Here is a 15,499-nt window from a genome sequence, read left to right as displayed (position 1 = left end):
TTATAACATCTCAGACATATAAGCAACCTAAATGTCCATCAATGAATAAACGGATAAAGAAAATGTGGTGTGTGTGTGTGTGTGTGTATAATGGAATCTTATTCATTCATAGAAAAGAAGAAAGTCTTGCCATTTCTGACAACATGATGGACCGTTGAGAACATTATGCTAAGTGAAATAGTCAGAGAAAAATACCATATAATCTTACTTATATGTGGAATCTAAAAAAAAAAAAAAAAATCAAGCTCATAGATAACAGAGAACAGATTGATGGTTGGCAGAGATCAGAGTGAGGGGGTTGGAGCGGCTGGTTGAGAGGCGGGTAAAATGGATGAAGTTAGTTGAAAGGTACAGACTTCCTGTTATAAAATAGTTAAGTCATGGGGGTGTAATGTACAGCATGGTGACTGCAGTTAATAATACTGTTTTGTATATTTGAAAGTTGCTAAGAGTAGATCTTAAAAATTCTCTTCACAAGAAAAAATTATAACTATGTGTGGTGATGGATGTTAACCAGACTTATTGTGGTGATCATTTTGTAATATATACAAATATCAGATCATTAATGTTGTACACCTGGAACTAATACAATGTTATATGTCAATGATATCTCAAAAAAAACCAAAACAACCACCCTTTTATGAGCAGAAAGCAACCACCTACAGAAAGCCGTCTATGGTATACTCAGCTATCCATTTAGTGCTCGAATCATTAACAGTTAACTCAATTAGCTCTTCTTCCTTAAAGTTACTTCTGGGTATTAGATCTTCTCTGACTTTTACACTTTCAGTGAAATTCTGATGTTTAAAAATACTGACTTTTGTTTTTGTTTTTAATCTCACATATAGATTTATATATAGCTACATCAGGGAAAACTCTCCTAACAAAACTATTGATACTATTCTTGCTAGCTTCAGGAAGTAGTCCAGATATATTTTTAAAGAAGCCTAATAGTGAAAGGTCCTTTTTAAAGGTTGGTCTGTTGTATGTTTTGCTTTAATTTTTGCACAAAGATACTGTTTTTATTCTCTATCTTGTGATGACTTACTCCTGTTTTAAAGAAAACATCAACAGAAGCCAGAATCTGTATCCTGTTTATCACTGTTAGTTCTGGAAAGAGAATGGGTATGACAATGGTGAAATTTTAAACAGATGAAAGGAAAAGGAGTGCAGTGCTTCAAACAGTAAGATAAAGACAAAACTTAGGACAAAAAAGTTACACATTCCATGGGGCAAACACAAAAAGCCAACAATTTCCTTTGGCAACACAAAAAGCTGCCTTGAGCCAATAAACCTACCCTCCCTGTGCTGTGGCAGTACTGTTTTTAAGTCTCAAATCAGAATCCTTAAAGGGTAAGCCTAAAAAGGCCCCTCTGGCATATGTTGCCCATGTTCCACTAGTATATTCTTAGAATTACCAAAGAAATGAGAATGCTGTTCCTGACCTTGAAATCTGCCCTGATCTCCAACATTTGGGTTTTGACAATTACAGAGATAATGCTTAGATACAAATTATTAATCAGAGTGATTAAGCTGGAAAGGGGTAATTCTTGCACCTATGATAGAGGATTCTAAGTAAATTAGTGTTGAATGGATGAACGAACAAATGAATGAAACAACAAATAGATCAAGAGCTAAGTATAATAAACTCTTGATAATCAGAGGTTTTAAGATTATTCACGGCTAAAAAAACTAGTGCATATGAAAAAAACTGACTTCATTTACATGTTAGAAAGCATCTATTGTTTGGAACCAAGCTGTAATCAAAAACAGATGCTAAAATGTGGCCACTGTCATACAGTGATATTTGCTTTTCTCCTCATCCCTTCTTTGCCAATAGCCCCTCACTAGAGCAAAGCACCTCTCTGTCCCCAGGACCTAGCCCAGTGCTATATTCTTCATAGATGCTCAGTAAACACTTACAAAACCAAACTAATACCATTAATAAAAATGTCTATGAATAAATCTATATGGAGATAGTTCTGTCAAAACAGAGGCTCATACATAATTTATACTTCCTGGTTAGAGACAGAACAATTAGCGATATAAAGGTTAGTCCATTCTGAGACATTGAAGAATGACTCAGAGTATGAATATGCTTTGGGCTTGGTTTTATTTAATAAAAGCTTTATGTAATATAGGCATCTCTGGTTGCACTAATACAATGGTATCATTGAAGTGATGGACTTAACTGAACCTTTAAAGATAAGTTTAAATAAATTCAGGCCTAGGAAGCCATCCTTCAAACGTGTTCACAATTTAATTTTAACTGTATGCTTAAGTCTTATTTGAAATTTTTTAAAAAGTAAAGCCAAATTCACAATTACAAGGGACAGTGTTTTCTTATCACTTACTCAGCAGACACCAAATCATGATCTATGCATAGTCTAAAAGAAGTTTTTAAACTTAGGAAAGCTTTCCTTAGGAACTCTACTTATGACCTGAAAGATAATTTTCATAAGACACTCTAAAAACAAAAACAAAGAGAAATCTTTTATCTCTTGCAGTTAAATTTCAATAAAAAATTTCAATTATACGGAGTCTTAGATTTTTCCTGTAACCCTCATATTAAATTTTGTGCTCAGTATTAAACAAATTAAAGTCAATTTCCTTACCAATGAATTATGAGGAACACAAATTAAAATGAAAGAATGAACTGGGAATATGCATGCAAATATTGTGCATTCATATTATTATACAGCATAATCTGTAAATCTAGTACTAATGAGACTCAAGATTTAAATGGCTGAAGAATGTGTTTAGTGAATTATTGTCAATCAACGCCTCTATTCCAGGATAAATGTAATCTTGTATTACAAATTCCTAACTAAGTACAGTACTTAGTTAGTACTTATAAAGTAACAGATAAACATCATTCTACCATATACCCGATTACCTTTCCCTCAGAGTAAATGAAACACTACTAAGAAAAATTACAAACAACATTTTTACAGCAATAAAAGGAACCTACTGAGTATTAAAACTCTAGGTATAGTGCTCAGAATTTTCATATTTGTTAATGTGGATACATCAGGTTTTATATCATTGTAATCAAGTATTATTTTTTGAAGTCACATTATTTCATGTAAATTCTTTCAAGTATTCATTTATTCAATCACTTAAACATTTTTTGAGTGCCTACGTTGTCCTAGGTACACTGTTAGAAGACAGAGTTACAAACATGAATACGATATAACCCTTGCTCTTAAACTCATAGTCTAGTAGAAGACAGAGACAAGTAAATAAAGTTAAATACAATAGTACAAGGTTAAATGGAAATTGTTTACGTGTTTCCCATTTGTAATAGCTAAACAGTATTGTATTGAAAACACTCATTGTACGCGTAAACTTTTCATCATTGCTCAGAAATCAAACTCTCCTTTATTTGTTCTATGTAAATCTTTCTTTAAAAATTAAAAACAAAGAGAAAATTAAAAAGAATAATTTGATGGATATATGAACTTAGCATCTCAAATTAACAAATGATAAGATTTGTTTCATATTTTATCTTGAGACTGTTTTCCAAATCCAGAAATTTCTTCACTGATAAAGCACTAATAATTACTTGAGATTATTATAGATCCTACTAGCTGTGTGAACCTTGGGTATATTAACTTAAACTTTTTGATCCTCAGTTTTCTCATCTGAAAAGTAGAGATGACAATACCAATCTGTGCTGGATTATGTTCCATTTGCCCTCAGTATCCATGCTCTACCTAGTTTTTTGCCCAGGGAGGTTCTCTTGCCTGCCTTTCAGTTTCTAGTTGGGTTAGGTCAATAGGAGGTACTAGCAGGAGATCAGAGTATAAAAGGAAAGGTACGCTATTCCTTAGTTTCTTCCTTAGCAGGTCACCAAGGGTTGGCTATATCTCTCTAAAAGAAGCAATCCTCTTCATATATCACCCTCTCCTAGGCCTTTAGGCCTAAGGGTAGTAATGGCTTCCTTTAGCCCTAGAATGTACTATCCATTGCTGACTCCCATAAACTCTGACCATATCTTTATAAATAGTTCCCTTATTAAACTCTTCTCAAATAACCCAGTTTGAAAGTGTCATCTGTTTCCAGCCAGAACTCTGACTCATATGCAACCTCAAGGGATTGTTCTGAGGATCACATGAGATGATAAATGTAAAGTGCTTTGCATAGTGCCTAGTACATTACAGATATTCAGTAAGTGTTGACTACTATTGTCATTATGAATATTGCTGTTATTATTATTCTATTTGAGGTTCCATGCTCATCTCATCTATACCATCTAAATATGTTCGGGAGACTGCTAAATTCAGAATTCTGGTGATCTTTTTACTAATTCTCACAGTGCTTCAAAAATATGTTCAAGTGTAAAATGTGTTTATTGCTAATCAATCTCAATACTTAAAAAGAGTAAGAGGACCTTAAAAGTGAGTGAAAAACCCATATAGTAGATAGGATTTCCTGAACTGTAGTTTCTTCTGTAAACATGCTTCAGAATTTGTTTCCTGTAAATTGACCTCCTGCCATCAAATCTAGCAAAGTATAAATGTCCATAAAGTTAAACAAATTGTTGGGTCTTGGGTCATGAAAAGAATGGACTGAAAGGTAAATTCAGTGGCATAAAAATCCTTTGTTCATGTGGAAACACATCTTCATCAATGCTTTATTTATCCATCATGACATAGGCAAGCATCACCATTTGACAAATTATCTCATCAAAATCCTATTAAAGGTCTACTTAACCTTTCACCTTACCTCATCCTTTATATCTTCCTGTTGTTGGGCCGTGAAGATCTCCATTGCAGCCATGAGTCTCATCATTAACTCATCCACTGTTGTGTTACCTAGCAACACATGGAGATAGCCAAACTTCACATTAAGATCATTATAAAATGGAAAGTCATTCTAGAATTAATCAGTAAGGAGTAACTACAGTCTAAAAAAATTACAGACTGGCATGCTAATAAAAACTTTCATGTTTTCACTGAAAAGTTTCATATTTTCAGAAAGAGAGCAAAGCAGTATACTGGCAATTGAAATTTCACAATACTTAGATTTGAGGGAACAGTCTCTTACTTAATAAGAAGGACTTTCAGCACTACAAGAAGAATATCCAAGTCATGAGGCTCAAAGTATCTTCCAAGTTAGGAAAACATATCTACTTAATAATGCTAGCAACAACTACCATTTGTTTATATGCCAAACAAATTACATTAAGTGATTAGGTTTATAGATATAAAATCACATTTAATCTGTACAACAATTCTATGAAGGTGTTATTATGATTTTGATTGTAAAGAGAAGGAAAATGAGGCTTAGAGAGCTCAAGTAACCTGACTAACCAACATCAAGTTGGTTAAGTTATAGGGCCAGGATTTGAAACCATATGAGTCTGACTCAGAAGCCTCTCTCTGTTGCCACCTTAGCATACTGTTTACTTAGAATTATCTCCTATCACTAAAAATTCTTTGGTGAAACAAGCAGTAATTCAATTCCTGAAAAAAAAAAAAAAATTTTTTTTTTTTTTTTTGCCCAATTGATATTTTTCCCTTTCAGCTGCTTTCAAATGACTATGCTATAATCTTTATGGAGAAGGTATTGTAATGTTTGATTTTCTTGAATGCTATTTTATTCTCTGTCCAAGTCTGTAACAAACATATAGCACATATATGCCATTTCCTGCATGCATTAAGTTCTGTTATGTACTTTGGATGCATCTACAAGAGAGAAGGAAACTCATGAAGACACATAAAGATATAGCAATTTTTCTCTTCTTTCAAACCTACAGGCAAAAGAGCCTGTCTTCTCCAGGGCCTGAGAAGGTGTCTTCTTGTCCCATTAATGGAATGGCCACCAACGAGACAACAAATAGTAAGCATCCTTGCTTGTACTCTCCCAGAGTAGGGTTTGACTAACATAATCTTTCAATGGTCCTTTCCCAGTTTCCCTTATGACCACTGGCAACATGCGGTTAGGGAGCAGCTGTGGTCCTTAGCCAAAGAAATAACCTAATTTGGTCACATAAGCACTACTCTCTCAATAAATGAGCTAGAGAACAAGTATTATCTTGGTGTGATGTCATGTTACCAAGAAAGCAGAACTGGTTTTGTAGTCAGAGTTCTAACCCTAGTCCTGCTACTTATAACTACATGATCTGGTACCTAGAAATTGCCTAGCACATGACAAGGGCTTAATAAATATTCACTTAGTAAACAAATGAATAAGAGAAGAGGGAGTGACTTTAGCTCTCTAACGATCAATTTCCTTATCTGCAAAATGAAGATAACACTACCTCTGTAGGGTTCTTAGAAGGATCAGAGATAATGTAAAGTGCCTGGTACATAGCACACACACAATCACTGATAGTTATTATTAACAGATATAACAAATGGCAAAAAGTTTAATAAGAGAACCTTTAACGTAGATTTTGTTACCAGGCAAATCTTTGGGTTTCCATTTCTTATTTGTAAACTGTAGTGACTAAGAGAGTATGGGGCATGAATACTTTGTGGAGGGTACTAGAATCATCAATGGGGAAATACTATAATTTTACAGGTGACTACACACTGGTCATTAATTTTCAGGCTTAAAGCCACCGCTTATCAACTATGCTTCAGCCCTAACTATACGGGCTCGCTGCCAAACTGTACTTGAAGGTATTTTATACCTAAGCCCTTAATGATCCAAGATGGAGAAAGGTTCCAGTTAATGCAGTTCAGAGAAAATTTATTTTTTATAGCCTATTGCAACAGAACCTCTTTATACTCTTAAAAACTACTGAGATCCCTGAAGAATTTTTATGTGGGTTATGGTTACCAACATTTACTGTGTTAGAAATTAAAACTGAAATTTCTAAAACATATTTATCAATTCATTTAAAAGTAACAATAATAAACCCATAATTTGTTAATATAAATATCACATTTATGAAAAATGACTACATGTTCCAAAAGAAAAAGTTCAGTGAGAAGAATGTAATTTTTTTTAACATTTTTGCAAATTTCTTTAATGTCTGGTTTAATAGAATGCAACTGGATTCTCATATCTATGTCTACATTAAACCAGATATAATGTGTTGTCTTGGTTGAAATTTATCAAGCAATTATGGCCTCATACAGATATATAGTTGGAAAAAGGAGGAGTATTTTAATAGATAATTGTAGATATTTTTCTTTAATACACCCAAACTGACAAGTGGAATTTTTTTCAAGGTTAGGTATGTGAGGAATTTGAAACCGTTATCAATGAACTTATTGTACTTTGTTATATTAAAATCCACTGGTCTATTCTGCCCTTTGAATGGATCTTTCACTCATGCATGAGTTTATAACATTATGCATTGGTCATCTGGAAAATATTGGTTCATGGAGTCATGCATTTCTTCTGAATGTTGACACACCTAATTTTATGATATCAAAAAAATCACATTTATTATCATCACCATTGACGTCACCAGAAAAGTATTTAAGCTGTCAATCTTAAATGGAGGATATAACTTTTTGCTTAAAAACTCAAATTTTATCATTGGCAACAAATGTTGTCAGTTCTTTTTCTTGAAGTAACAGACTCACTTTGTTCATCCTGGAGAAATGTCCGCCCATTGCGTCACACAAACTATAAAAATGGTTAAAAATTAATAAAATAATAATTTAAAAAAATGCACATACATGGAGGTGAAAAATATGACTACCAGTACAGTTGTGTCATGGCCTTGCTTTGTGCTAAGATGCCAGCAGTTTTACACAGCACTGATTTTGTGCCACTTAGTACAAATGTCAACACAGTAAAAAAAAAAAGCAAAAAAAGAGTCTATCAAAAATAGACCTCGTATATATACACTACCAAATGTAAAATAGATAGCTAGTGGGAAGCAGCCGCATAGCACAGGGAGATCAGCTCGGTGCTTTGTGACCACCTAGAGGGGTGGGATGGGGAGGGTGGGAGGGAGGGAGATGCAAGAGGGAAGAGATATGGGAACATATTGTATATGTATAACTGATTTACTTTGTTATAAAGCAGAAGCTAACACACCATTGTAAGGCAATTATACTTCAATAAAGATGTTTAAAAAAATAAATAAATAAAATAAAATAAAATAAAATAAAATTCACGAGGTAAAAAAAAAAAAAAAAAAAAAAATAGACCTCGTAGATTCCCTGAAAGGATCTAGGGGACCTCCAGGGTCCATGGACCATGCTTTGAGAACCAATACCGACTGTAATATTGCTGGAAATGTCACAGAAAACAGAAATGAAATATTATCTTAATTAATATGAAAACAGGAATGAAATATTATCTTCATTATCTATTTACTCTATGCATTTTGTTCCCGCAGGTCTTCTTTAACATTGTTTGTGAAAGTGAATGCTCTAGCTATAGAGTAAACATAAAATACCAGAGGTTTTGTTTTATTTGAGTTTTAAAGGCACTTGAATTTATACCCCTTCCTCCATTACATTATCTGCTACAGAACTTGTGACTTAAATAGGGGCAGAAATTAAGTATCTCAGACACAAGCTTTAGCTTGGAGCATTTGAAACATCCTTTTCCCTGTGGCATAGAAAAGGTACTGTTTTCAATTTAAGCTTTGCCATGAATAAAGGAATTTTTTATACTAATCCTTAGGATACATTAGTAACATAAAAAATATCACTCATTTTTTTGGTAAAGAATGTGTGCACTGTGATTAAATTGACAGGCATCCTATAGCTTCACACCTCAGGGTTGCATTCTAGACATGGATTCACACAAATGAGGAGAAACGACTGCCACTGTGAACTATTCAATTCACAATATCCAGTCACTGGTTTTTCCAGATAACTAAAGATAAGGATTTCCTTCAACCAATCAACATTACAGCAAGAAATATATGTGTGTGTGTGTGTGTGTGTGTATGAATGAAATATATTTGATGACTGATTATGGCTTAATTTCTAGTTTAGTAAATTCAGTGATTCTGAATATTTAACATGATTATCCTATGTCCCAAAGGCTGTGCAGTTTTATTAAGATGTTTCTGTTGGGTTTTCATGCAGCATATTTCATACTTCATAGCACCTATACTTTTTGAAGATATTCTTCTTCTGGGTGTTCTATATTTTAAAATGCAAAGACATTCACCAATACAGAGAATTACTTTCAGCTTTGATCGTAAATATTATAAGGTTATCACATACATAAGGAGACACTCTACTCCCCTTGTGACATGTACTTTACCTTGTATCACATTTAACACTTCATTAGATGATCGCTTTCCCATAATAATCAGAAAAAGTGGAAACTGATCTGTTTTTTGAGTCCGAATGGTTTGTGCAACAACGCTGCCAAAGTGTCTATTGCACATTGTCAGAAATCTAAAATGAGACAAAATCCAAAGTTAGTTTCATTTCAGAGTTTAATAAATGTACCACTATGCTAAGAAAAAATTTATTAAGTGTTTTATTAGTTATATTAAAATTAGACAGTCTGATATTAATATGTAAAATTTTACTGTATTAAGTTTTCAACTACATCATAAATGGTATAGAAATGATTATCCTATAGAAAAGCAGGCCACACACCCTATATTACCCTAAACTATGAGAAAAACAAACAAAATGAATTTTAAGAGGAAAGAATTTCTTAAAGAGGACAAATACCGGGTGGTAAAAGTTAAATTAACCGGCATCATCCTAGTCTAAACAGGATTTAGCAACATTTTCACAAGTCCTTAGAATCAAGAATTGTACTTTAGAATTGTGTTTTCTCCAGTAGTAGGAGGTCTTCTAGTTTCATACTTGGTATGGGATAAAAATAATAATTCTAAGCTTTTGACCAAAAAAAATGCTCAGAGATATTAGCATACTGAAGTCTAGCATTAGTATTCTTAACACGATCTGGAATAAATGAAAAAACTGATAAAGCTTTTCTCTTCTATTAGAGGACTGTTTGAAATTAGCATTTCTTTCAAGAGAAAAGGGTAGCTTATGATATGTTTTCAGATCTGATGGTAAAAAGTAAATGTCATAATAATAATGAATTATGAAAGACCAAATGCAAATATAGAATGCTTTAATAAGATCCAATTTAATAAAGTCTGTAAAAAATAATGGACTTTTAATAACACAGGTCACAAAAGGCAAAACAGTGGAAATTCTGGGGACTAGCCACTGGTACTGGCTTATTAATTCTTAATTATGTTCATGAAAGGCAACTTAAATCGTGTGTTTTCTTATGCCTTATGATAATATTTTAGGTAACAACTCCTCTGAAATGTATGTTCTAGCTGATGAGCAAAGTCTTGTCATCACATGCATTAGAAGGTAAATCTATTTGAAAAGACAAATGGCATTAAAATGTCATGTGCTCAGATTCATTTGATATCCATATTCAAAACAGAATCAAACCTCTTAATTTTTAAAGCCAGTATATTTCTTGTCCATAGAAATTCATCCCAGAAGTTTAGGCTGAATCCTCCACAAAACCTGTGCAGTGACTACACACAGGGCCACTAGAACTGTTGGCAAGAGTGTCAAGACAAGTTAGCACCACTGCAATAAGTTCATTGGGAGGCAGGTTCATATACACATTTAGAGCAGCAATAACCGGACTCCATGGCAATCTGAAATGACAAGGCCTTTAAAAAACCAATTGCTGGCCATGAAATATCAGTGCCCCCATGAAAATTCAGATCTTCACATTCTACAACTATTATGGATAAAAGGTGCTCAAGCAGCCTAAGTCTCCATACCAAATTTCACACCCATATAGCTTTAATTCATCAATGGAGACGTGTAGATCAGGAGACTAGAAAGTCAGGATCTCATTTTTCTTTCTGCTTCTTACTAAAATATTTGAAGTCAGTCTTGACCCTGATCTGATCATTGGCAACCTCTAAAATTAAAGATGTCAAAAAACAGTTGGAATGCCATTTCCTACAAAAGGGAGAAAATAAGTCCTTGTTGCTTTCACATCAATGGATTAAGTGGATATCACATAGTAGATGGCCATCACAGCACTAGCTTCACAAGTGATATTAAATACTAGCTAAACAGGAGACGCCCAAAAAAAGGAAGGAAGGAAAGAAGTCAGGAAGGAAGGAAGAAAAGAAGGGAGGCAAGCAGGCAGGTTGGCTTAGTGGTTTTAAGAATTTAATTTCAAGACAATTTTGTCTGGCAACTGTGTACATCCCAAATCCCCTTTTTGTGAAAACGAGCTAGAAGAGAAAATAATTATGAAAATGTAGGTATCTTATTTGGTTTAAATTAATATAAAACATAAATTTCAAAACTACATGAAACATATTCAAGGGAGGTACAGCTTTCAACATCACATTAACCATTAAGCCATTCAATTACCATAAAAAACACAGTGATCAGTTTTCTATCAGGTATTAGCAAATCATTCTAATATTTTAGAAGCAGTTGAGAAATATAAAGGGATCACACAGCCAGTTGATGTTTTCTAGTGGCCTTAACTAACAATCTGTTCTAATCGAAGAGAGACTTTTTAAAAAGTTTAATTAATCTGATTAATCTCCTATGATCATGTTTACTTTGAGATTTTCAAATTGCAATCATGGAGAGCCTGTAGGGCCAATGGACAGCCCCAAATTTAAAAATTCCTACTTGTCAGTTCCTCCCATTATAATTTACAAGAACTTCACAACACAAATATCAAATCTTTCTCATGGCTGGGAGGTTCTGCTTCTTCCTCTCAAGATCATTCACAACACAAAGTTACCATTCACAGCACACTACCAGCAGCAAAAATCCAGTTCAAAACATTAGAGCAAAATCAAACATGGGAAAAACAAGTTGTTTTAAGAGAACAAATGTGGTTCTCATATTTGTGGTATTTCTTCCTTTTGAAGATATAAAAGTGTGCCAGTGCATGTAGTGGCAGCATCAAACTTGTCAATCTAACTGCATATGGTGTTCATCAGAGTCAGGCGTCATGAAGGGAGAAATGGTTTCCACAGCAATTGCATTCCTGCAACTCAAAACCAAAGAGGGAAGCAATGGCAACCATTCTGTGGCAAGAAGAAATGGCTTTGTTTTTTTTATTATAAAAGATTTTAATAAATCAAACAATCTACTCATCATAGACCTACTTGAGAAGGGGGAATAACAAATTGCAAAATCAACCCCCAAAGCTAAAGGCTAAAGTAACAAATTTGAAAAGGGGGTAAAATGAGGGAGGGAGGGGAAGAAGAAGGAAGGGTTGAGAAAATGAAGTAAAATGGTTAATCACAAGTCAGATATAATAAAGCAACTCACTGGTTCCTGGAGGGGTGGGTGGGTAGGTCGTGGTGGAGGTGGTGGGGATAGGGAACGGGAAGCCTCACACTCTGGCCTTGGTAAAGAAACAAAATATAGGGAATTCCCTGGAGGTACAATGGTTAGGATGCTGTGTTTCCACTGAAGGGGGTGTGGGTTCAATCCCTGGTAGGGGAACTAAGATTCTGCATGCCATGCGGCATGCCCAAAAGAAACGAAAAGAAAAAACATAATTAGTAGCTTATATTCACCAATTCTTGCTATTAGAAGGCTAAAATTGGAAAGATAAGATAAAGTGGTTTTAATCTAAAGTTTGGGGAGAAAAATAAACAGAACATCTGATGGCTAGCGTATATTAATCATTAGTAAAATTTTCAGTCTCTGAAGCAGAGATCATTTCTATCTTGCTAATGGAAACCAGGATTACTAATAAATCAGATATACGAAAAAGTAATCTCATTTTAATTCAAAACAGGATATAGTTTAGTTCTTTCAATCAAACTCATAATTACATAAGTCATTGACTTTTACTAAACTGTACTTCAACATAAAATACATACTAAAAGAAACACAGCAATTTAGGGGGAGAGTGATGAAATTCCACAAATACTTACTGCCTACCTACTGTATACCAGGTAATGTAAAGAGGCACGTTTGATAAAAAATGGAGGCTACAAAACTGCTAAGCCTCTGTGTGAGGCTTCCTGATTATGCATTTCCATGTGACTTCCGTAAGTTTAAAGGAGCCTCACATATAAAGTGGAAATAACACATCTTTAAAATACTTATATTCTTGTAAGTTACAAAAGTACTCAGAATTGTGCTTAGAATATGGTAGGCCCTTAAAATTGGTAGCTATTTAATCATTATTAAATGCATAATGATATTTAACATTTTTATCATAATTATTTTCAGGATTAAAATGGTAACTCATACCTATGGGCCAACACTGAAAGATTTTTTTTGCGTAGTAAGACATAGCATGGAAGAATTGTTGACTAGACAAATACAGTCATTGGTTTTATTTTCATTCAGAGAATGAAAGGGCAGGTATTGATATTTGGGAAATAAGTAAGTACAATTACAAATGCTGCAATTTATGTTTAGTAATGTTAACTAATTTAAAACCAAGAATCAGTATCACAATTCCTGGCTGCTTACCCTTGAATCATTAAACACATTAAATCTCTTTCTGATAATGTGTGAACCATTTCTCCAAAACGAAAGGTCATTGAGCAGAAGAAATTCACATTCAGCAGTACTATAGGACTTTTCCAATATGGGTTGCCAAGTGTTTTTTGGTTGTTGTTGTTTGGTTTTTATACTACTTCTTTTGAAGTCACTTTGATTTAAGGAGGCTCTTCTCTTTAAAGAAAACCAAACTTGCAGTTTTTGCTATAGTAATAAGCCTCATTACTTATACATATTCATTCATGTGTTCAGGGTTTGTTAAAAAACATTTATGTACAACAGTAGAATAACCAGAACACAAAATAGAGAAAGGACCTTAGAGATCACACCTATCTAGCTAACACACAATTCTCCTTTCTTCTTCTCTTCCTTTTAATAGGGAAGTTAAAGCCAAGGTCCTTTAACGTGTGAAGTAAGATTTATCAAGGTGCTAGCATTGTCAAGCATACCAAAACCAGACAACGACTTTTGTCTCCTTCCACAACATCATTTCCACAAGTCTGCATGCCTATCCATTGTTCAGCTCATTCCCTGAGACGATCTTCAGCACCACTGGCATATGTGCCTTTGTCCTTTAAGGGTGGCTTTGATTTTTTGAAATAGTCCTAAGTCTTTGGTTCAAAATGAGTTAGGTAAACAAGCTGGAAGACACTGACTATAAAGGCAGTGATTTGCAAGCTTTAATGGCCTAGGAATCACCTATGGAGTTTATTCAAAAGGCAAGTTCCTCAGCCCCATCCCCTAGAGATTCTGATTCAACAGATGTGGGGTAAGGTCCAGGAAACTGCCTTTAAGCAGTTTCCTAATAAGCCTAATAAGCTCCCAACCCCATCCAAGGTGATTCTGATATAAGTGGTTAATGGAACACACTTTGAGAAATACTGCTTTTAGGATGCAGGACTGCTTTCCTTGAAAGGCTTTAAGCTCTCTCTGAAGGCAGCTTTTAAAGAAGTTGTCCCCTAAATGTTTTGGGCAATGGCATATTCACTGGACCAAGTGTCTAGTCTCCTGAGGTGATGACCACACTGGATAATTCTCACTTGCTTCATTTGTATAGGTGAGCTGCAATTCGATGTGAGACAAAATTACAGTCTGTGAGCTCCAGGTGATGGAGGAAAAACAAGGCGGGGAGGGGGGGCGGTTTGCAATATTAAATAGAGAAGTCAGGTCTCACTGAGAAGTTGATATTTGATCAAGGATTCAAAAGAGGTGAAGGAGGAAGTGGAACACATATCTCTAGGAAGAGAATTCCAGGCAGAGAGAACAGCAAACACAAAGACCTTAAAGTTGGAGAGTATCTAGCATATTTGAAAGGTGACAAGAAGGTTAGTATAGCTGAAGCAGAGTAAAGCATAAAAGACAAAATTGATAATTTCGACTATTTTCACATGGTAACAAACACCATAACTAGGCCAAAAGATAAATGATGAACAGGGGAAAAAATTCTGAATTTCAAACCACAGAAAAAGAGCTAATTTCCCTAATATATAAAGAACTCTTAACAAACAATTAGGAAAAGATCCACAAATAATATATAAAGACAGCTTCAAGAAATGGAAACAGTAATGGCTCATAAACATGTGAAAAAATACTCAAAATAGCTCATAATGAGTAACTCCTAATTAAAGGTACACTAAGAAACCATTTTTCATCTGTCAGATTAGTAACGACAAAAAAATTTTGGTAACACCTTGCACTGGCAAGGTTACAGGGAAACAGGCACTACTGTACACTGTTAGTAGGAGTGAAATTGGTACCAACTCCTTTGTGGGCCATTTGCCAGTGTCTATTAAAATTAAATATGCACAAATTCTTAATCTAGCACTCCTACAACTGGGAATTTAGTCTATAGATATATTTTCAGATGGAAACATATGTGCATAGTTATTTACTGTAAGCTTGTAATAGCAGAATATTGGGCATAACCCAAATGTCAACCACTAGGATCTAGTTAAATAAATTATAGTACCTTATAGAATTCAAAGGAATACTATGTAGCCATAAAATAGAAAGGGTTCTTTATGAACTGCTATGAACTATCTTTTAAGATATAATATTAGTGGGAAAAGCAGGGTGTT

General features: G+C 34.2%; 1 protein-coding gene across 3 annotated transcripts in view; it reads right to left on the bottom strand.

Annotated features, from left to right (window-relative positions):
• FAF1 (Fas associated factor 1) overlaps nucleotides 1-15,499 on the bottom strand; it is a 481,277-nt gene that overhangs the window by 107,318 nt on the left and 358,460 nt on the right. For all 3 annotated transcript variants that reach the window (XM_082370942.1, XM_082370941.1, XM_082370943.1), the window contains 2 exons: nucleotides 9,190-9,326; nucleotides 4,729-4,817 (listed from right to left, as the gene is read on the bottom strand). In XM_082370942.1, coding sequence (XP_082227068.1) covers nucleotides 4,729-4,817; nucleotides 9,190-9,326 — 226 coding nt within the window. The remainder of the gene's footprint in view (nucleotides 1-4,728; nucleotides 4,818-9,189; nucleotides 9,327-15,499) is intronic.

This window comes from Balaenoptera borealis (assembly GCF_965194805.1).
Source record: "Balaenoptera borealis genome assembly, chromosome: 1".
NCBI lineage: Eukaryota > Metazoa > Chordata > Mammalia > Artiodactyla > Balaenopteridae > Balaenoptera > Balaenoptera borealis.
Note: the sequence above shows the minus strand (reverse complement) of the source record. Positions and strands in the feature narration are given on the sequence as shown.